The following is a 22,781-nucleotide window of genomic DNA, read 5'->3' as shown; positions in this document are numbered from 1 at the left end:
TTGCAGTTGAATTAAGCTCATAGAAGGGCAGTGGCTGTTTGTACCTCTCCTCACATGAAATGCTTAGTTGGCCCTCCTTTCACCTGCTGGGACACAGAAGGCTACTTCCCTGTGAAGCAGTCGGGATCCTAAAGCGAGACATTTTCGTTTCGTGGTGTTGATGATTTCAGTTACACGTAACAGGTCTAATGCATGGTGTATTATTTTTATTTGTTATTTTTTTTTTATTTTTTTGGTACTAGTTTTGGACCAATCGAATACAAAGGCCCCATGAGTGCTGTTTACATTGAGAAGTTTGTCCGCCGGGTGATGAAACCACTTCTCTACATCCCATCTCAATCAGAGTTACTAGATTTTCTCTCAAACTACGAGGTACTTGTCTTTCATATCTCCTCCCGTCCCCAAGGCTTCACCGGGTGGTGTTGGATTGTGTACATTAGAAGGGTTTTTTATACCTCCTGATTTGCAGCATTGAAAAGATCGCATTATAGATAAGCTCCGCTTAAATGCTTTTTGAGATACTTGATTATAGGGATGGTTTGGCCAAGTGAGTTTTAAGGGAATAAAACACTTGTAAAACCTTGTGAATTTTTCATTTGGGAATTTCCAGCAATTTTCAATTTGTCTTGTGATGAACTTAGAGGATATAAGAATTAAATTACAATTTTTATGCACTGCAAATGTCTAAACATTTTATTTGACTCTCATGGCATGTTACTGTGAACTCCTTGTTTTTTTGTGTTAGTTGTAGTTTAGCTTTAAAAAAACCTAGGAATGTGTGCCTTTCTGTTTTATAAAGTGCATAACTGTTTCAAGGCCTTGTTAACAGAAAGTTTCCTAACATGGTTCTCTGCTGCTTTCCCATTGCCAGCTTCATCCCGTGGTAAATCACTTTCGTAGGATCTTCAGTGTGTGTTCAGGACAGCTTATTATTTCAGAGGCCAGTACAAAGCTTAAAATAATCTCAGTAGATTATAAGAATAGTTCCACAAAAATATTCCCTGGAACAAGTGTAAATCACATTTGGGTGTAGAAAGTAAAAATGATCCTTAGGTACAACAAAATCAGGACCATAAGTACCTGAGCGATAAACCCTATGAACCCAGACCTCACTGAGGGATTTACTAATTGTGATTGGGTTGGATTTTACCTTTTGCGTTAGGGAGGTTTTCTGTAGACTGGACATGAATTTCTTTTACTGGGACCTCACAGCTTTTTCAGTCAAGTTAGCAACACTCTTTGATGTGTTGTTAACTGTGGGTAGATTTCCTGGGCGGTGGTGTTAATATCTAGGTACTGAGCCTGTAAGTTCCCAGATGTGAATTAGTGCGAATGTGCCCTTGACCTTACGTGGAGACTAGATAGATTTTTACGCCCTTCGTGGGCTTGGCTCTTGTTCTTCCCAGGCACGCTGGTGGGCGGGAACCATACTGGGAGGCAGGGCACCTGGGCCTAGTCCTTTGGTGTAACAAGGACAGTTAGGTGTAAGAATTGTGTGGGAAGTGGGTTTTCATGTAGATTTCCAGTGGATGACAGAGGCACAGAGGCAGTACAGCCAAATGGTGACTTAGGACACCGAGCTCTGTCACTTGTTAGCTATGTGGCCTGTGGGCTACTTAACTTCTTTAAGTCTCCATGTTTTCATCTATAAATCGGAATTACATAAGACATGAAAATGCCTAGTGGATGTAGTCCCAAGAAACGAAAATTTAGCAGTAGAAATGACATCATGGAAAAATCCTGGATATTCAGCACTATCGAGAGAACCCCCCACGTGCATAGTACTTGCTGGAATTCCCTACTTACGTAAGAAATCTTTTGTGTGCAGGGGCAAAGAGGTTTTCCTTCAGGTAGGCTCTGTAGGGATTTTACAGAACACAACCTTCTTTTTTTTCTTTACATTTTCATTCAGTCTCTCCTCAAAAGTAAAGCAGAATGCCAGAGGAGCTGTGGCACACACACACACACACACACACAAAATAGGGAAAAAGTTGATATCATTTAGCCTTGTAATAAGAGCACCAAGAGGCGGCTTCATTATCTTCAAATGCCCTGTTAGAGATTTGTATCCGGAGAGTTCTGAGCCAGTTCTTAGCAGGGATCACATGATAAGGAGGGATTGCTAGAGGCCTGCGTTGTAGCCCTGACGTTTGCGGTCTCTGATTTCTGAGTTTTACGCAGATTTTTCATCTACCCAGATTTCTCATCTCTGAGTTAAGTGAATTGGCTCAGATAATCCCTCTGGTCTTGGCCAGGTGAAGTTTAGAGGCTGGAAAGAGGCAGGCAGAAGAAGGTTCATCCATTATTGGTTGGGAAGTATTTTTCAGACCATGCCTCTGGACATCTGTATCAGTGTTCTTTCTCATCTTGTTTTATTTATTACCTCTCTAATGTCTCTGTGGTTGGCTCTGCAGGAGAGAGACAAGTCCCTCATAGTGACAGCAGCAAGGCTGATTCCTTAACCTTTAGCCTCTGCGTTCTCTGAATCTGCTTTTCAGCAGTGCTTTCAGAGATGACGCTCCGAGTTTGACAGAGTCTATATCAGATGCACTGACGTGCCGGCGACATTACTCAAGGCTGTGTTCCGGCAGCCCACTTAGTTAGAATGATGTCCAACGATGATTAGCCTGCCTTTCAAACAGGACCAGGATGGGGCCCTGTGTGGTTTCTGCCGGCCTTGAAAACGCTTCCTCCCGAAGTGGTAGATTGCTTTTATTATGTTGGTCTCATCTTTGTCACTGGGCTGCTTCTCACTGAGGTGAAATTGTCTGGTTGGCAAGAGACAATATTTGATTAATGGTGGAAGAACTCGGGAGTCAGGCCCAGCACAGGGCTCGTGAAACCATTCAACTTGTGAGACGTACCAACACTGCGTAGATGTGGTCTGGGTTTCATACGCGCTGTCTATAAGATAGCACAACGGCACAATTCTAGATCCAGAAATGAAGCCACTGTCATGGCTTTGAGAGTTGAGTAGAGAGAGGAAGGATACAGGGATTTTTGGAGGCCCCACTCCAGAGCACCATATACTTTTGGATGTTCCTCTCAGTTAAGGTTTCTCAACCTCAGCTTGATTGACGCTTGGAGTCAGGTGATTCTGTGTTTGGGGGTGGGGGCTATCCCATGATTTCCAGAATGTTTAGCAGCATTCTTGGCCTCCACCTATTAGATACCAGTAGCACTCCCTTCCCCCCTTAGCTGTGACAACCAAAAATAGCCAGGCATTGCTATATGTCCCCTGGGGTGGGGACAGATCACCTCAGTTGAGAACCTCTGTTTTCAATTACTGTTTTTCCAAATAAGGCCTTCAATGTCTCACAGGTATTAGTAAAAACACATCTTTTTTTCATGTAGCACACAGAATGCCACCATCTGATTGTTCCAAGTTTATCCGCGTATGACAGGGCAGAGAGCATATGAAAATAAAGCAGTGCCTTGACTAGAAAATTCTGGAGTGTTATCTGTGGAAGATTAGAGACAGAAATTATATATATGTATATATATACCTATACATATATACGTATACACGTACACACACACACACATATACATATGTATACATACACACACACACATACGTATACATACATACGTACGTATACGTATGTGTGTGTGTGTATGGTGGTTTTTTCGTTTTTTTAAATTTTAGAGCACACATGAGCAGGGGAGACAGGTGGGGGGCGGGGAGAGAGAATCTTTGATCAGGCTCCACGCTCAGTGCAGAGCCTGACACAGGGTCACTCTCATGACCCTGGGATCATCATGTGAGCCAAAATTGAGAGTCAGATGCCCAACCGACTAAGACACCCAGGCGCCCCAGGAATGACTTGTATTGTCATCAGCAGAGCTCTCCCTGATACTCCACCTTTTATTCACATTGTTGGTGCCCCTCCCCCAAAAGCATGCCTCCTAAATATCTTAAGGATCTTGCCAATTTAAAGAAATCTTACTAACGAAAGATAATTTTATCAAAACCCTTATCTCCTAATTTCTATTTTTTATTAATAGGGATTTCAGTATCAAGCGTGTTTAAATTTGAGTATATCCGAATTAGGCTGAATCATGAATGTTTCTGTGGTACTTCTGGGGTTTGTTTGCTTTTTGCTTATGTCTCTAGGTGTGTTCGTGACATCTTGTAGGAATGCATTTGGTAGTTTCCCCTCTTTAGAAAAACCATATTGATTAATTGTAAGTTTGTCTCTCATCCAGATATTCGTGAGTAGTTTGGACCGACACAAAATTGTGCCATTAGTATTTATTCCTTGAGAAGTGATGATATTCTGAAGTTAACAACTTTGAATGTAAACTTTTATTATATTGTACGCATCCTGACCGTATGTGTATATGCTTATGTCGCTCTGATGTCTCAAACCTGTGCAAATCCGTTTGTCACTAACCCCGGTTTTGTTTGTAGAGTAGGACTCTGAGCCCAGATGCAATGTTGAGGAAAATAATTTTGCCTTTAACTTACGGAACATGACAGAAAGACATTAAAGGGTGAATATTGTAAATATTCTGTAAATTCCCCAATACTTAGCTCATTATTAGCAAACGAGAGTGTGTAAACTAGCCCTGGTAAGTGCCCTCCAGTGTTCACGTGCTTTTACTTCTGATCCTCCTAATAGCCGTGTAAGACAGAAATGATAAGATCCTTCTGAACAGATTGAAAAGATGGAGTACGGAGGGTGTAATTTAACCCTAAGTGGAGACTGGACTATGGCTTAGAGTTTCTTGCTCCCCAGATTCTCCCTTGTGTACGAAGAAATGTTTGAGGTCCCGGAGTTGAAACTTGACTATGTATCTAGAGGTCAAAACTTGGGATATTTAACGATTTTATGTCATTTTTGAGCCTTTCTCTTTCAGGATGGAAAAATTTTGAAGGTGTCGGCCTCTTAATTTGACTTCAACTTTCTTCCCTTCATTTTCAGGAGTGTTTTTTAAGAATGCTGATTAAGGATGGGGCCATGGCTATTGACCTGTTAAAGCAGCAGAGTTTTACCATTTCCTGTTATTGATTGGCCCATTTGCATTTATTCTGCAGGGTTGGGAGTGTTCTTTGGTAACCCCAACATTGAGGCAGGGTATGGTCTAGAATTTCTTCCCGGATGTGCACTCAAGTCTTACCAACTTGGGGCAATTGGCTGACTCAGTTGGTGGAGCGCACAGCTCTTGATCTTGGTTGGGATTGTGAGTTTGACCCTCATGTCCAGTGTAGAGATTCCTTAAAAAAATAAAGTAAAATAAAATAAATCATACCTGCCTCATAAATAATGAATGTAGCTAAAAACTGAAGTAAACTCGCCAACGAGGGAGAAGAGCTGGAAGTCCTCTCATTGACAAACCATGTTAAGACATTCTCCTTTCTGCATTCACTCCAACTAACTGGAATCCCTCTTCCTGGAGGGTTCTTCCTGCCTATTTGAGATGCAGACAGGAGAGTCTAGTTGATGACTTGTGGACAGCATGGACACACATATGACATGGTCATTTTGGTGGCTCTTGAGTTCAGTGGTTAGGGAATAGGAGTCAGTGATGGTAATGTCACTGGCAAAGAGACTAGATCTAACACGGTTCTAATTTTAGTATTTCTTTTAATTAATTTTTTTTTCAACGTTTTTTATTTATTTTTGGGACAGAGAGAGACAGAGCATGAACGGGGGAGGGACAGAGAGAGAGGGAGACACAGAATCGGAAACAGGCTCCAGGCTCCGAGCCATCAGCCCAGAGCCTGATGCGGGGCTCGAACTCACAGACCGCGAGATCGTGACCTGGCTGAAGTCGGACGCTTAACCGACTGCGCCACCCAGGCGCCCCTAATTTTAGTATTTCTTAAGGTATCATTTGATTTGGTATCACTAGCTTCTACATCAGTAATGCTTGCTTTTTTATTTTTTAAAACCCTTGACAGAATCATCTGATTTGTGCCTTATAATCTACCCACCAGTGCCAACAGTTTATTTAGAACTCTTTCCTTGTAATTTTTAATGAATTTCTATAATTTATCCATTTAAGATGAGTGATTTAGCATATATCCTTTCATTCATTCTTAGCAGTTTTGGCAAACCACCATTGTTTTAAGTTTAAGTGGCATGGGGAGAATCTTAGCAATCTTTTGGTGGGGGAAGCAGGTGTTAGGAAAATTGCCAGGTGAGAGAGAAAACCCGGGTATTGTGGAAGAAAATGGAGTAGAATGCCTGGCACCTGCCGTCCTATTGTTTGTTAGTAAAAGTCAACTCTGAATGTTGAGCAAATTAACAGATACTGCCTCTATCAATTCATAGTTCGACAGCACTGAGCGAAACGGTTTTAAATTTTCAGGGTGTGATAATAACATTAGTACAGAAATATTTCAATTGCCTTGGACTAGAAGCACTCTGAAGTAACTAGTGTTACGGCCACTAGAGGGTGTGTGCACCATTTGCTGAAATTTATGCCACCCTGCAAATGGTGTTCACTTAGTAGAGAGAGAACTCGTGTATGCTGACAAGGATATGCTGGCCTCCTATAAATAGCCTGTTTCCAACCTCATTATAGCAGGTGCTGAATATACTCTACCCCCATGGAATGGAATTAAAAACACGCAAACTGGGTCAAGTTAGAGTCTGGTGTTCATCATATTTTATTCTTTGCTGAATTGTCAACTTAACGGAGGAGCTTTGTCTCCCTTATCTTTTTGTCTCCATTCTTTCACTCGTTCACAAGTGTTTATTTTGTGCCTGCTCCGTGCCAGGTACTGTCGGAGCTGGGTATGTAGTGATGAACGACAGAGTCCCTCTGTTTTGTGGAGGTAAACACGGAGATAACAAACAGGAACACAGACAAAGTGCAGGGAGTTGAGTAGTGCCCCTACCCCCCCCCCCCCCCCCCCCCCCCCGGAACATCAGAACGTGGCCTTATTTGGAAATAGGGACTTTACAGGTGTCATTAGTTAAGGATCACGAGATGAAATCATGTTGGACTTAGAGTGGAGCCTAACCCCGCTAATCGGTGTCTTTATAAGAGGACGCAGAGACGTAGGCAAGAAGGCCGGGTGAAGACACAGGCAGACGTGGGAGGAGTGTGGCCAAGTTCCGTCTGGAGCCACCCAGAAGCTAGGAGAGAGACAAGGAAGGATTCTTAGAGCTTCCAGGGAGGGCACGGTCCTGCTACCCCCCTCGATTTTGGACTGCCAGCCTCTAGAACTGTGAGAATGCATTTCTCTTGTTTTAAGCCACCAGGTGGGTGGTAATTTGTTACCCCAGCTTTAGGAAGCTAACACACGAGGTCATTTCAGATAAGTGCCCCCAGACAAAGAAAGAAGAGGGATAGGATAGACACGAGGGCGGGGAGGTAGGGTGTAGCTGTTTCGGAAGGAAGAGGAGACCTCTCTGAGGAAATGAGGTTTGAGCAGAAAGTCACAGTGAAGCCTGTGTGTGGCCCAGCCCTGAGGAAACTTGGCGAAAGTGCTCCAGAGGGCGGGCGCGGTGAGTCGGAGGTCCTGAGGCGGAAATCGGGCCGGTGGAGCCAGAGCAGACGGGAGATTGGTAGGAGACGAGGTCCCAGAGGGGTCTTGCTGCTTTGCTGCCCTGTGTCCTGATTAAACCTGTGATGAGCTGCACACGTGAAGGAAGAACACCACTGGCATCTGAGTTCCTCTGACTGTTTGCGTGGTGGCTGCTTAAGCATCCCGGGAGCGGACTCACGGGACACTGGGGTGGGAACCTGGGGTCGGAAGACCTTCACACGTGGGTCAGCATCCAGTGAGAAGGGACAGCCTGTGTCCCAGCGCCTGGTTTATGTGTTCGCCCAGCTCATCCGAAAGGGCCTTGCAGGTGTGGGGGGGCGGGATAGGGTTGTCTGCTCTGTAGCGCCCCCTGGGTTTATTTGCGGCTGAGCAGACAAGGGCCCTGGATCTGGAAAGGTCCTGGTATGTGAATATGCATATGTTGTGTTTCCCAAAGTCCCCCTTTTCCAGATGTAAGAAAGGACCATGGAGGAACCTAATCATGGCTCAGAGACAGCTGTTGGGAGACATGGAAGTTCTAGGGACGTGGTCGGTATATTTGTCTTAGTTAAAGCACAACCAGAGCCAGTTTAGTAACGTTTAAGTGATAATTGGCAGTAGAAATAAACAGGTAATTATCACCTCACTTCTTTGCTTTTTTTATTTTGAAATATTTCAAGTTACATTCTGAAATATGCCAGTTTTCAAAATTTAATACAGACCGTTAATGGTACTGTGAATACTTGAAAAGTAACACTTGAAATCGACTTTGCCCATTTCTCGAGTTCAAAGTGGCTACTTTTTTTACAGTTTCTGTAGCCTTTTATCATCTCCTGTAGCTGTCGAATCTTAGGATTTTCATTTCTTTGGCAATGAGAAGTGAAAATAGTTTTTCTTATGGGGTTGTGTGCTTCGTATTGTTTATGGAATTACTTTGGTCAAACTGCTTGAAAATTTCGTTACGAGTTCTTCTGCAAAGAGAGTCTCCTTCATCTGAACTACGTAGCTCCTCAGAAAACAGCAGCAGTGACACCATCAGCAAGAGAAAACCTTTACGCGGTCAAGGTGTCTACACAGGACCCCTGCGAATGGTCCAACCATTACTCGTGTTTAAAGGCTTAATTTGGGTTTCCCCTGAAGACTCAGAATTCACATTTTTCTTACTTGCGTTGCTGTGTGCACACGTGTGCATGTGTGTGCAGAACTATGTGTGCAGCTGTGTCGTGCACGTAGATTTGCACATGCTCACAGGCCACACGAGTGAGCAGTGAAATTTGATTTTTAGCCACGAAACTTTTAATAGGCAGAATGGATTTATTCCATTTGATTTGGGTTTGGAACATTGGTCAGAATTTAAAGAAACTTAAATGAGTCTGTTTTCTATCAGTTTACATTTTTGTTAACCTTTGTGCCCAGTTTTAACTAAGTGCCTAGAATTTCTCAGGATTTTGTCTTCCTTTGTGCGTGGTAGAAAGGCTTGTTACACCGACCTAGCCTTGCTTGGAACATTCGGAACCCAAACACTATAATTCTCCTTTAAGCCAGTTCTGGGTTGGCTTGTTAAACACATTTTGAAGGAGTTAAGCAAAAGAAAATCCTGTTTTCAATAACTTTGCTTTTTGATTTCCTCAGTTGTTGGAAAAATAAATTATTTTTATGATTTTTTTTTTTTAGGTGTTAGAAGTAAACATTCTGACTATCCCAGCTTCTAAAACCAGTTCGTTTGTTAAGAGACTAAGCAAGTGATTTAGATTTGAAAGATAGTGTGTTCCACTACAGATGAGAAATTTCCTCTTTTATACCACGTGCTGATGTAAACTTTTACCAACAGATAACAGTTTCTCCTTTAGCTTTGGTATCTGATTTTGTCCCAGTGATCAAATCAGCTCCAGTTATGTATTAAGAGCGTGCTTTTGGGCCAAAAGAGTCTACATTTGCCTAGTGCTCTTTCAGGCTCATTCTTCTCAGTAACCCCATGATGCGTTGTCCCCGTTTGCCCGAGAAGGAAGCCGAGGCCTCCCGTTGAATGGTCCACCCAAGACCCTTCAGCGTCAGACTGGAGCTTAGGTCTTCTGACTCCAGGCCTGGCACTCTTTCCCACTTTGGCTCTTAAGATGGATACTGTCAGAACAAACACCAGACAGAATTGGTGCCACAGAGCCTTCAGACAAGGAAGAAATTATCCTGACCTGGAAGGCAGAATACGTCTGGACAGTTAACTGGCTTGGCAGAATGCAGGGGCGCCCTGTGGCGAAGCTTAAGAGAAATGGGATGAGCAGGTGGCAATACATGGATAGGAAGGAGGGGAGGAGCAAGAGAGCAAGAGACGAGCCCTCTGCAGACCGACCTGATGAGCCAGGAGGATTGCCGTTGTGTGGGCGGCAGGCTTCTGGGGTGGGGTGGGGGGGTAGGAAAGAGCCCCTGGAAGGATGACCTTGAAAGATATAACCTGATGTCCAGTAAGTGGGAAGGCATGTTTGGAGTGAATGAGAGGAAGTGATTGAGGACGAAGTCAGAGAGAGGTTAGAAAGAAATCATTGATACAACATGCCTGGAGATGCTAAACAAAAGCCGTGAGTACTTGAACTTGATGGTGAGGTTTCTCGCCAGGGACCTAGGAGAACTGTCCGAAGAGGCTGGAGAGACCTTGGGGAGAGGGAAGGAAGTGTCAACTCTGACACCCCCCCCCCCCCCCCCCCGTAAGCTGCGCCTCCGTCCTTTCCCCGCTTGTTGCCGAAATGGAGGGAAAGCTGAGTCCTATCCCCAGCTTTCCCCACGTGTTTAGGCTTTTTAAGAACTGAGGCACGACAGGTGGCACTTGCCAAATCATGATGTCCTAAAATATTCGCGTCACGCCATGTCCGACGGTACGTCAGTCACCCAATTCTGTTCTTGTTCCCACAGCCTGGAGTCCTCGGGTACTTTGAGTTCAGTGGCTCACCCCAGCCTCCTGGTTATTTGACCTTCTTCACTTCAGCGTTACTTTCATTAAAGAAAGGTAAACACGATTCGTATCTAGATGTCAGTACTTTTAGCAAATGTGTGTATATTGATACTTTCTTTTGTGTACGTTGTCTTCATGTTTATATGTTTAAAATGTTCTGATTCCTTTTCTCTGTATTTTTATTAAATGGTTACACTGTTTTGTGTTGTATTGACAAACACAATACCATGCTGTTTCAAATAGAGTCTCCTAGATGTTTAGCTTTTGAAAAATGTGGCTTGGTCATCCTGTGTCTGCAAGTCCGTGTTTTGTACTTGAGAATTGATAGCATAACATCTTTTTTGAGTGTGTAGGTACAAGGTTTGGTCAGAGTTTTTAGTGGTTGTATTATTGCCAGTCGGATGTACCATGATTTAGGAATATGTTTCCTTCAGGAAGTGTTTTTACAAGTAGGAAAGTCATACCACATTATAGCCTAAGCCTGCTGACAGTTTCACTATTCTCAAATTTATTTATCTACCTACCTACCTGCTTACCTACCTATCTATTCTTTTACTTGGTGGAATCCTCTTATTTGAGGTCCCTATTTGTAAAGTTAAACATTGTATCCTGGCCATCTTTTCACGTTGCCCATGTTCTTCCTCTGTTACAGTCACAACCTCCTTTCAGTTCTCTGTCCGGTACACTTTGTTCTGCTCCCTTGTCTCTGTCTCCTTTGTTACCACTCTGGTCCAGGCCCCTTCCCCCACCCCCTGGACTAGACCAATGGGCCCTTAACTGGTCTCCGCTCTTGCCCTCTCTTCTTCACATGGGAGTCTGTTCTCCCCGGCCTCTCGGGCCCAGCTCCCCACACAGCAGACCCCCTGTTCACCCTTCGGGGTCCAGTTCAAACACCCCACACTTTCCCCCCATCTCATTTGGCTACCCGCTTGGTTTCTTTCATAGTGCCGGACATGGTTTGTGTTTACGTATGAAGTTATGAGATTTGTTTAACGTCTGTCTTCCTCCCCAGACCGTGAGACTTCTGAGGGTAGGGCCTGTGTGTCTTCGGTTTAGTGTTCTTTCTTCAGCATCTGGCACATCGTGGTGTTTCAGTTGCTTTTTGCTGAGTGACCAGACTGATAGTTATGTCATCTTTCCCCCAGTAAATCAACCAAAAACACGTAAATATCCTTCTGTTACTGGGGTATTAAATTGCCTCAACATTTTGGGGGGGGGATTAGAATAGTAGAGTATTAATACTTTGAACAATCGTATGACTGGCCATTTTAAGATACACACTGCCTTAAGGTTTTGTGCACAGAGAATCTATTCATGTTTTTCATCTTGGGTGACATTGCAAGAGGAAATTAAGCCGTCACATAAGTATGTGTCTGTCCACTTGAAAGATTCCGAGCTGCACAGATTCAGGTGACTGAGAAGACTTAGTGAGTGAAAGTTTGAATTTTGGAAGCAACATACTGCCAAAATAAAAAAGCTTAAGAAGCAGATCCTCAAAAATGTTCGTAGAAAATGAAAGCTCTTCAGCGGTCCCAACTGAAAATTGTACGTGTAAGGCTAATCTGCAGTCATTCCCGGAAATGATGGTAGCGTCCAAGTTCTTGAGTTGAAGAGGGTGTTTCTCGATCATGGATGGATGTTTTATTATCCAGTTAGCTTATATTATGTGCTAATGATTCATCTTAAGTTAGTTTGTCATTCAGAGGTTTCCAAAATAGGACTTCTTTTTTGGAAAAACCTTTCCAAGTGAAGAGAGTAACTTTTCGCCTGTGTTTTCTTTTCGTTGTCTAAGCCAAGGAGGGTGACACATGGCTAGAAACTACTCAAAGGGACAAAAATGAACCTCTTCGGCCAAATCACTAATATTGACAAATGATTACATGACGTTTCTTCTCAGAATAAATCCAGTCAGATTACCTTTACTTGCGACTCTAGTTGGGTCTGGTAAAACCCTCTTGCGTCTGAACTTTGCGAGAGCTGAGATTCATTCTAATTCATCGTTTTTCACCTCTCCCTTAAGGTGAACGAACCATTTTTAGAAGCAAAAGACAAATTTGGAATGATACCTTTCCATAATCTGTGCCCTGAAAGAAATCTTGCCTTGAGCGTCTTGTTTGTTTTCTATGTTGCTTTCTCATACCCAGCAGTCACATGGTGTCTTACTTACTTTTAATAGTAGGTGTTCGGTAAGAGAAACATGTGCCCGCTGGTTGTTTGTTTTTGTTGGTGGTGGTGTTGTTTTATGTTATAGTTTGAAATGTAAATTTTAGGGCAGGGCTGTGTTTAGATTGTGTCCACAGATTGAGGCCTAAGACACATTTGCCACACTCAACGCTTGATTGTACAGAGCTCAACCAAAGAAGCGTTTAGACTGTTGCGGTAGAAAGCACATGTCCGGGCGCAGTGCACGGGTGTTCCCGAAATGCGCACACCTTTCCTTTGCCTCAGTCTTTTTGTAACTGTCTCAGAAACAGCCAGGACTCTGACATTTGTCTCGAAGCTAGCCGGCCGGCCATCGCTGTCCAAGAATTTGGAGAATGTCCTGTATGTGAAGCCTCATGCCTCGGTGCTGGGAGAGTGCTAAGAGTACACGCCTGCCTCAGGTGCTGGGAGAGGGCTAAGAGTATATGCCTGCCTCAGGAATGTAGGCGTTCAGTTGTGAGATCTGGTTCCGTGGTACTTTGCTGTTCTCTTAAGTTGGTTTTTTTTTTTTTTTTTTTTTTTTTTTTATGTTTTTATTTACCTTTGAGAGAGAGACAGAGAGAGAGCACGAGCTGGGGAGGGGCAGACACAGAATCGGAAGCAGGCTCCGGGCTCCGAGCTGTCAGCACAGAGCCCGACATGGGGCTCGATCCCACGAACCCCACGGTCATGACCCGAGCTGAAGTGTGATGCTTAACCGACTGAGCCACCCAGGCGCCCCTTTGCTGTTCTCTTAAAACCGTTTGTCTAATGTTTGATAGTTTTACACATTATTATAAGGGAAATAGGGAATATTGGCTTTCCACCTGACCACTTAATATTGACTGCTTTCTCTTGTCGTTTTAACTGTTTCCGCTCGTCTCAGTTATCCAGGCCTTTGCTTCACCGGCTAATCTCAAGTCTTGGTGTTGATTTGTGAGTTTATGTAGGTCCCCCTGTTAGGAGGTGTGGGCCCCTTTGTTACATTTCTTCCCTAGCCATTTTCATTTTACTTTTATTGTTTTTTATATAACACTTCTGTATTTTCATGTAGTTAAATCTGTGGTTCTTTTCCTTGGTTTCTTTGATTTTTTTTTTTCCTAAAAATTTGATCACTAATTACTTCGTTTTCTTTTTAAATTTAAAAATTGTCTAGCTCTTCATGCTACCTAGATTTCTTTTGGCTTAACATACAAGGCAAAATATATTTTTCCTCCTCTTCTTACTAGCTAATCACCATTTACAAAACAATGCTTCCATTTTTCCTCATCCTGATGATGCCTGGCTTTATCACAGAGTGTTGTCTTCTGTGTCCCAGGGTCTTTTTCTTTGTTTTCTCTTGGTCTGGATTCCTCTTTTTGTATGAGTAAATACCATTTCATTTCTTGCTTTGTAAGTTACTACCTGCTAAAGTCAGGACTTCACTTCCTCTGGTTCTGGTGTCCCATGGAATCTTCTTCCTCTTCTTTTTTTTTTTTTTTAATTTATTTTTATTTATTTTGAGAGAGAGAGACAGTGCAAGGTGGGTGGGGGCAGAGAGCGAGGCAGACACAGAATCCCAAGCAGGCTTCCTGCTGCCAGTGCAGAGTGCGACATAGAGCTTGAACTCACGAAACTGTGAGATTGTGACCTGAGCCAAAACCAAGAATGGACGCTTAACCGACTGAGCCATGATTCAGGTGTCCCTAGAATCTTCTTTTAAATCCATCCGTGCATCTTGCTGGATTTTGGTTGTAATTGTATTAAAGGTATAAATTGACTTAGAGGTGAGGGCCACGTTCACAATATTTGGCTTCCCTTTTTCTAAAAGGATCACAGCATGATTATTCATTTATTCAAACCTTTTTGTTTTTTATAATAGGCCTTAGGCATTCCTCATTAATGTTTAATCATTTCTGAGTGCTGAGTGATTGATGACTTGTGGGCCAGCAGTCTGTGTGTGTTTCAGGATTTGGAGGGAAACCAGTCTCATACAGTTCTCCACTCTCCCCAGACCGCAAAGCCTCTTCGAACCATTTCACACTTGATCTTGGCAGGCAGGCTTTCTTCTTTTGCCCAAAGAAAATTTGGTAGAAGGGTCAGTGTTTTTAAGTTGCTTACTTGATTTTTTTCCCATCTTATGATTATTTCGTTATTTGCTGTAAGACTGTTCTGGTACAATGTTGTTATAGTTTGCTTTGATTCAGTGACTTTCTGAAAAGAAAATTAGCAACCAGTTTTGATCCTGGTTTTCATTTGGCCTCTACAAAAGGGATGCAGCATCGGTGAGTGGGGGAACCCGTGGCCTGGGCGCCCGCACTGCCTGGTCCTTACCTTTTGTCCGCCACGGACGGGATCTGTAAACTTGAACAAAACATTTAACTTTTCTTTGAGTTTGTCTAACTGATATTGTAGAAGGTGAGGAGAAGAGTAAAGCATGCTTTATAAGGCCACGTCATGTGTGCGACACCTTGTGAGTAAGATCATAGTCCTAATGTCTGTAGTAGCTTCATGAGAAAGCCAGCTGGTGGAAAGGGCTCAAAATAAGTATTGGGTCTGTTTCCTCGGCTGATACCTCCACCAGGTATCGTGTACCCTGACTGACTAATGAACGGACAGGCCTTCCTTTGCTTGTAGCTTCTCCTTGAGCGGCCTGGTCTCCCTGTGGGAACGACTACAGCCCTCTCCCACCAGGATTTGAGTTGCTTTGTTCAGATAGTATTTCGATCGAGTGTCTTGAGGCCAGGGTTTTGTCCTCCCCTCCTCCAGCTTCAGCACCCTGCTTGACCAGTATTGTCGTGGAAAGGTTGAACGAATGGCTCTAATACAGGGCACTGTACCTTGAAATCGCTCAAGTGAGTGATTTGAACAATGAGATGTGAAGTCACCTTGGGCCCCTCCCCCCACCTCTCCTCATGCCTAGACTTTTGGGTTCCTGAGACCAGGGTGTAGGCAGTGGTCACAGCTGGACTGGGTGCACCCCTGCCTGATGCATTCTTCGTAATTACGCTTTCTTTCCACTGACTTTTCACAGTCCCCTGACACATGAATTGAACTGAAATTCACATGGTACTTAAATGTTACCTTGAGAATACACTAAACCATGAATTTAGGATGTCCTTTCTACTTTCTTCTGCCACCGTTCGGAATTCCTAAACATATATGACTAGGGAACCTTTGGGAAATAACTGTTGTAATGAATTTTTTTACAGAGGAATTTATTAAAGGAAGGGGTGTTTTTTTGTTTATTTTTCAGAGAGAGAGAGAGCGTGCGAATGCACAAGCAGGGGAGGGGCAGAGAGAGAGGGAGACACAGAATCTGGAGCAGGCTCCAGGCTCTGAGCTGTCAGCATAGAGCCTGATGGGGGATTCGAACCCAAAAACCATGAGATCATGACCTGAGCTGAAGTCGGACGCTTAATGCAACTGAACCACCCAGGTGCTCCATATTAGAGTAAGGACTTCAAATTCCAGTGTAGGGTCCCTCTACTCCACCAGGTGGCGTCGGATTAAGCTGTGATTTGCTGGTTGAATTGGGTCAAGGCACAGAAAAAATGGTCTCCTCCATATCCTTATTCATGAATAAAGCTAATTTTTTTGGAGCACTTTTCTGTTAGATTCTGAAATTTTATACAACATCAAGAAGTCTGAAGGGTAGGGTTTTCTTATTCTGTGACAGATATTCTCAAAGGTATAGAAAAAACGAGGGACTGATTTCTTAGGCAGCATTGATTCTGAGGTTCCTTTTTTTTCCTGGGTTCCTGGGTCTGACTCTTGGGAGTTTGGATCAGGCATTGGGTTTAACGATTCTCGCTCGTGAATGAAACAGGTTCTAGGGTCAGTTGGATTTCTTGGATGATCTCACTCATTGTCACTGTCCTCACTCATAGAGGGAAATCTTTTCCTAAGTATCGCCCTGTGTTCTGAGGCCCTCTGGGTACCGATTAGTGCACGTTAGAATAAGCATGTTAGAAATTCCATACTTTTTGTTCCTGTACTTAAAACTGCTTTTTTTCTTAGGTGCCGTTATTTTAGCAAGGATGTCATTCTATTTCACAGGAGATGCTTTTATTCCCATTCTGACTTCTCTCTTAAGCCTTGTAAATGCTTCTGGGTAAGAATTAAGGCCAAAAGCAGACCTCCCCGCACTCTAAGGTTCAGAAGCATGACTAACTCAACAGACATTTGAGATCTGTGCTCCAAGTGTAAAGATGAATAAATCCAGTACCAGTCAGTACCGCCAGATAGTGTGGTGGGCAGGTAGGGTCGCCTACAGTGTGAGTCCAGGGATGGGTCTGTGACAGGTTGTTGGAGCGTGGAGGCGGGACATCCACATCAGGTCACGGAAAGCTGCTCAGAGGGGATGGTGCTGGGGCGGGAAGGGTTTCCCAGGAGAGTGAGTTGTCAGCCTTCAGGTGAGTGTGTTGGAAACTAGAGAGAAGATGGAGGGGTGGGGGAAAGCAGAAGGTGTGCAGGAAGCTGAGGAGCAAGTTTGGTCACATCTGTAGTTGTTTTGATTCCTTGAACCCATATAGGAATATAGCTATTTTGATTTTCTGAATTCCTTGTATTTTAAAAATAGCATCATATTCATTTTCTAATTGTTTTCTGATGTTTTCTACCTTTTGAAGGTTGTCCTGTTTCTACCTATTTGAAGGTGTGTGTGTGTGTGTGTGTGTGTGTGTGTGTGTGTGTGGGAAAGAGAGAGAGAATCCTATTTCTTCAAGGTTTTGGTTTGCTTGTTTGATGTTTTTTGTTTTTGAAGCTGGAGTAAGACTCTAAAGAACCAAAAACATTAAAATCTTGAAAAACTCTCAGGGATCCTCTATAATGAAGTCACAAGCTTATAGCGAAATAACTCAGTGCAGACAAACCCATTTGCAGTCTCTACTTGACCACTTTTGATGTAAAGTTGAGTAGGTAAGCTGATGCTGGGCTGAGCCCTTCCCTGAGTCAAGCCCTTTGTCTGGATGAGCCAGTCTTCACTGCCAGTCTCTGAAGGAGGAGCTGTGACTGTCTCAGGTGGGGGACAGGCCCTCAGGAGGTTGTTAACGCCCTGGAGGCCACTGCGGTGGGCAGAATAATGCCCCCCCCCAAGGATACCCACGCCGTAATCACCACGGCCTGTGAGTATGGTACCTTACGTGGCAAGCAGGAACCCAAGTTGCTGATCAGCTGACCTGGATTATCTGGATTATCTGAGTGGGCCCAGTGTAATCAAGAGGATCCTTGAAATTGGAATTGAGAAGCAGGGGCACCTGGCTGGCTCAGTCGGTTAAGTGTCCGACTCTGGGTCTCGGGTCAGGTCCTGAACTTGCAGTTTGTGAGTTTGAGCTCCACGTCGGACTCTGTGCTGACAGTGCAGAGCCTGCTTGGCATTCTCTCCCTCCCCGCGCCCGCCCTAAACCGCTCTCTCTCAAATAAATGAACTTAAAAAAAAGTTGGAATTGAGAGCCAAAGAATAGTGTCAAAGTGATGCAATTTGAGAAGGACTTGTCCTGCCGCCCCTGACTTTGAAGCTGGGAGGGGCCGCGAGCCAAGGAGCGCAGGGGGTCCACCGGAAGCTGGAGAGGGCAGGACCTGGGTTCTCCTCCCCTGGAGCCTCCCGAAGGAGCATGCCCTGCTGACCCCGTGATGTTAGGCCAGTGAGGCCCGTTTTGGAGGTTCTGGCCTCCAGAACCGTGAGATTAATTTGTGTCCTTTTATGTCTTTTAATCTCCTGAATCTGTGCAACTTTGTTATGGTGGAGGGAGCTGACTCAGTCACGAAGCAGTGCACGGGGAGCCGAGGTAGGAAGCCAGGATCCCCTTCCTCCCATTTACTGTCGTGCTGTCCTGGGATGAGGAGAATGACCCAGTATGGTGTTTCCCGCCTCCTGGCCTTTGCCCCTGACGCTGCTTTACTGGAAGCCCTTTCCCTAGTTAACATCCGCCTTTCTGGTTTCTCCAGGCCTACCTCAAGGCCTTGTGGCATTTATAAACACCGCCTTGCTAGCGTTACGTCTGGCACGTTAGGGACATGGAATGGAGACGTGCATCCCACCAACCCCCTTCCTGGACCTCGTGCTGCACTAGTTGGCCGTGTTCCCACTCAGCAGCTGGCATTGTTTTCTAATGTTCCCTTGAGGTTTCTTAGTGTCTTCCCAGCACAAAGTTCCCATAGGCCCAGACTGAGCCTCCTCATAAGTCATTTTAGTGGCAGGTGCCCTGTGGGACCACAGACTACCCGGTCCTTCCTTCCAGCTGGTCTTCCATCTGTAAGATGCCCTGGTTGCATTGGACCTTGGCCTGTTTTTGGAAGCTTGGGAGCTAAGAATTGTTTTTATATCGGGGAAGGGTTGTTGGTGAGAAAAAAAATAAAAGGAGGTGTGACCCCTAACTAAGAGCAGCCTAAATGGGGTTGGAGGAGGGATTTGTAACCGAGTGGGTTTCTTTTGTGAAGTCCTTCCTTCTCTGAAGGTGTAAAAACAGAAAGGAATTTAAGCGCAGTGCGCACAAGGAAAGTGTTTGAATTGATCGTTGTAATGTGCTTTGGTTAAATGGGGACGGAGGGGGTGCGGGTGTCAGTTCATGTGTATCGCTGCATTTTGTGCTCCCCTGAATGCATTTGGAGGTACATTTCTGTCCTCCCTAATTCAAGAGAAAGTAGAAGTCCCAGCGAAAGAGTTCCGTATCTACTTAGCACTCAGCAGTGTCATGGCAAGCCCCGGAATGCGCGTGTTGTCGTCTCGGGCACCCAGTGCCAGATTAATTTCTAGATGATTGCTTTGTGCCTCATACTGACTTTTGAAAATACACACATCTCAAAGTGACATTTCTAGGAACAAAATGCAAGTAATAGCTTCAGTTCGTTATGTTGAAAACAAACATTTCTGTGATCTGTTACATTTCTTTGAAGGTTTTTTGCATCTGGATGAATGTTTTATTGGAAATGTGGGAAATCATCCATTGAAAAATTATGAATCACTGTGTAAATGCCGAATAACGGGAGGGGAGTAGTTATTCCTTTTAATACAATCCCATTTCCCTTTTTTGTGCCTCGTCTAAAACCTTGGAAAGGAGACTGGGAAAGCAGAAGGTAATAGAAATGGCAAAGTATGGAGTAAAATGAGGATCGTTCCCAGGGTGGAAGGTTCCGTGATGCAGGTTTGCCTTTTGGGATGTCACTGTTGCCCAGAATACAGACAGGAGAGCTGTTTTCCCAGGGGGTCTGTGGCCTCCTAACTATGCTGGTGAAAAGACTTGATCCAGTGGGATTAAAGTATCATGCTTTATTTGTTAGCAGTTCTCTTTAGGAGTATTTTTCTTGACCTGATACTATGTTTCGCTCCACCATCCCTGAGAGATTAGTTCACACAGATGTCTCCTGGATAGCACATGGCCCGTCCTGATGTCAAAGTTTCTGCAGTGCTCAGCTCCAGTGTTTCTGCGCGTTCTTTCAGTGTATCTTTGGGGGCCTTACTCTGCAGTGCACCAGGTGCTGTTAGCTCTGGGCTTCTGAGAGAATTTCACAGGCTCACTGGTTTTATACCTAGAGTCAAGATCTGGAGACCCACCTTTTCCTTCCTGAAGGAGAGATAGGGACACACACTATTAAAAATGAAAATGATTGGGGCATCTGGGTGACTCGGTGAAACGTCCGATTCTTGATTTCGGCTCAGGTTTGTGGGTTCGAGCCGTGCATCGGGTTCTGCCCTGACAGTGTGGAGCCTTCTTGGGCTTCTCCCTCTGCCTCTGATTCTCTCTCACTCAAGAATAAATAAACTTAACAAAGTTTAAAACTAATCATTCTCTGCTGTTGGAGGGGTTTTTGTGGGGAAAAAAGTGTGAGAAACATTCTTAGGTCTCCTTCCCAGATCATTGCCCATCATTAAGACTTACTGGCTAAGGGCGCCAGGGTGGCTCAGTCGGTTGAGCGTCTGACTCTTGATTTTGACTAAGGTCATGATCCCAGGGTCATTGGGATAGAGCCCTGTGTCGGGCTTCGTGCTGAGCGTGGACCCTGCTTAAGATTCTCTCTCTCCCCCTCCCTCCGTCTCCCCCACTTACACGCATGCGCTCACTCTCTCTAAAAAAAAAAAAAAAAAAAAAAGACTTACTGGCTGCTAGATTTATTATCTCAGCCTAATTTTCTTCCTGAGTTTATATGAATCTCACTTTTTCATGATTACCACTGTGGCATAGTCCAATAGAAATGTAACACAAACCATATAGATATTTTTAAATTTACTTGTGGCTGCATTAAAAGTTAAGAAGAGGGGCATCTAGGTGGCTCAGTCAGTTAAGTTAGGTGGCCAGCTTCTGCTCAGGTCATGGGTTTGAGCCCCGTCAGGCTCTGTGCAGACAGCTTGGAGTCTGGAGCCTGCTTTGAATTCTGTGTCTCTGCCCTTCTCCCCCTCATGCTCTGTTTCTCTCTGTTTCTCAAAAAATGAAGAAAAACATTAAAAAAAATTTTTTTAAGTTAAGAAACTGGTAAAAATAACTTCTATCTATAAAATAATACATTTTGTTTAGCCCAGTGTATTCAGGTTATTGCCATTTCAACAGGCGGTCAGTGTAAAAACTATTGAGATATTTTATAGATATTTTTTGAACCAAGTCTCTTATGCTTTTACACTTAACAGCATGTCTCAATTCAGGTGCTGAATTTTCATTGGAAACACCTGATCTGCGTTTCGATTATGTAAAAATTACAGTGGAAAAAGAGGTATATCCTCAAGCTGTTTTATATATACTTCAGAGTTGTCCAGGGACTGAGTTGAGTGTCGCTTTAAAATTAATTAAGATCAAGTAGAGATAAAAATTGAGTCCCTTACTTGCTCATATTTCAAGTGCTTGTTAGCGTAGCGGCTCCCATATAGGACTGTGCAGCTGTGGACAGAGGCCTCTGACCCCAGTGTCCCAGCGTGACGCAAATTTTTCTTGAGCTACTGAGTCCCCTGCAAGCACATCCCCGAGGTAAATGTGTCAGATTTGTGCTCCCGGCTACCTGTCATTGCTGAGTGTGAGTTGTATAATGTTCCTTCAGGCAAATGTATTATTAATTTTGAAGCCGTCAAAACTCTGTCCTCTTTGCTAACAAAAGAAACTATTGTTACTCTTTCTGGAATGGTTGAGAGTTTTAACATTTTTGCCTCCACGAGGTAGTTCTTGCCTCGGTGTGTGTGTGCTTTACCCCAGTACCAAACCGAAGTTTTAATATTAAAAATTGAATTTAAGTCATGTGGTTTTAAGTAAAATAAAGTACTTTGATGTTAAAACAGTATGCAAAAGCCCCAAAACAAAAATCTTGATGTAAACCAGAGATCCCAAATGAGCCAGATGGATCTGAGTAGAAACCAGATGGACTTTCAGATTCTCGCATCCTCAGCGCGTCCTCGGTGGCTGACGCGAGGTAAATGGTGACCGTGGAAGATGGAAGGCACAAGAAGGTCAGCAGAAGCCATTCTAGGGGGGAGTAGTGGGGGAAGCAGGGGTGGAGCTTTGCATCAGCGGCACAGAAGCAGCCCAGCCTCAGAAGATCACAAGGGCGGTTTGCCTAAGCGCCAAAAGTAGAGGCCCGATGATCGGATCCAAGTGAGACCATTTGGTACCGAGTGCACGCGAACCGTGATGTGGCGCAGGGGGCCCAGATGCTGGCCGTGTGTGCTGTGGGCCTCGCAGCCCAGGGACCCGGGGCCAGGGGCTCAGCGCCTTTTGTAGCAAGCGATGGATGCCTATCGCCGGTCTTCACGCGGTGGTCACCTTGACCCGCGTAGTTGCCTGAGGGACCGGCTGCAGGAACTGCTCAGCGACCACTGCTTTTGCCCAGACGGTTCTTTCCTGGTCTTGCTGTATCTTGCAGTGGTCTCTGTGACACCTTTCACTGGGTGGTGAAGAGACTTTACATTTTTAAAAATTAATTGAATATGATCATGTCTGTCATTGTTTGACCTTTTGGTGGAGGAGGGGAGAGCATTATTCTGAATTTATTTACTTAATTAAGTTTTTTTATGTTTATTTATTTTGAGAGAGAGCGTGCATGTGTGCAAGCAAGCAGGGGAGGGGCAGGGAGAGAGGGAGAGAGAATCCCAAGCAGGCTCCATGCTGTCATCACAGAGCCCAACTTTGGGCTCGATCCCCTGAACTGTGAGATATGACCTGGGTCAAAGTCAGACATTTCACCGACTGAACCACCTCGGAACCCCTGAAATTA

General features: G+C 44.3%; 1 protein-coding gene across 2 annotated transcripts in view; it reads left to right on the top strand.

Moving 5' to 3' along the window:
• TXNDC11 (thioredoxin domain containing 11) overlaps window positions 1-22,781 on the top strand; it is a 60,074-nt gene that overhangs the window by 14,454 nt on the left and 22,839 nt on the right. Inside the window, exons 4-5 of one of the 2 annotated variants that reach the window (XM_019468608.2) lie at window positions 243-372; window positions 10,388-10,481. In XM_019468608.2, coding sequence (XP_019324153.2) covers window positions 243-372; window positions 10,388-10,481 — 224 coding nt within the window. The remainder of the gene's footprint in view (window positions 1-242; window positions 373-10,387; window positions 10,482-22,781) is intronic. The other variant, XM_019468609.2, reaches the window with a different exon arrangement.

The sequence above is a fragment of the Panthera pardus genome, unplaced genomic scaffold (genome assembly GCF_024362965.1).
Source record: "Panthera pardus isolate Hobbes unplaced genomic scaffold, ASM2436296v1 HiC_scaffold_5, whole genome shotgun sequence".
Lineage (NCBI taxonomy): Eukaryota > Metazoa > Chordata > Mammalia > Carnivora > Felidae > Panthera > Panthera pardus.
Note: the sequence above shows the minus strand (reverse complement) of the source record. Positions and strands in the feature narration are given on the sequence as shown.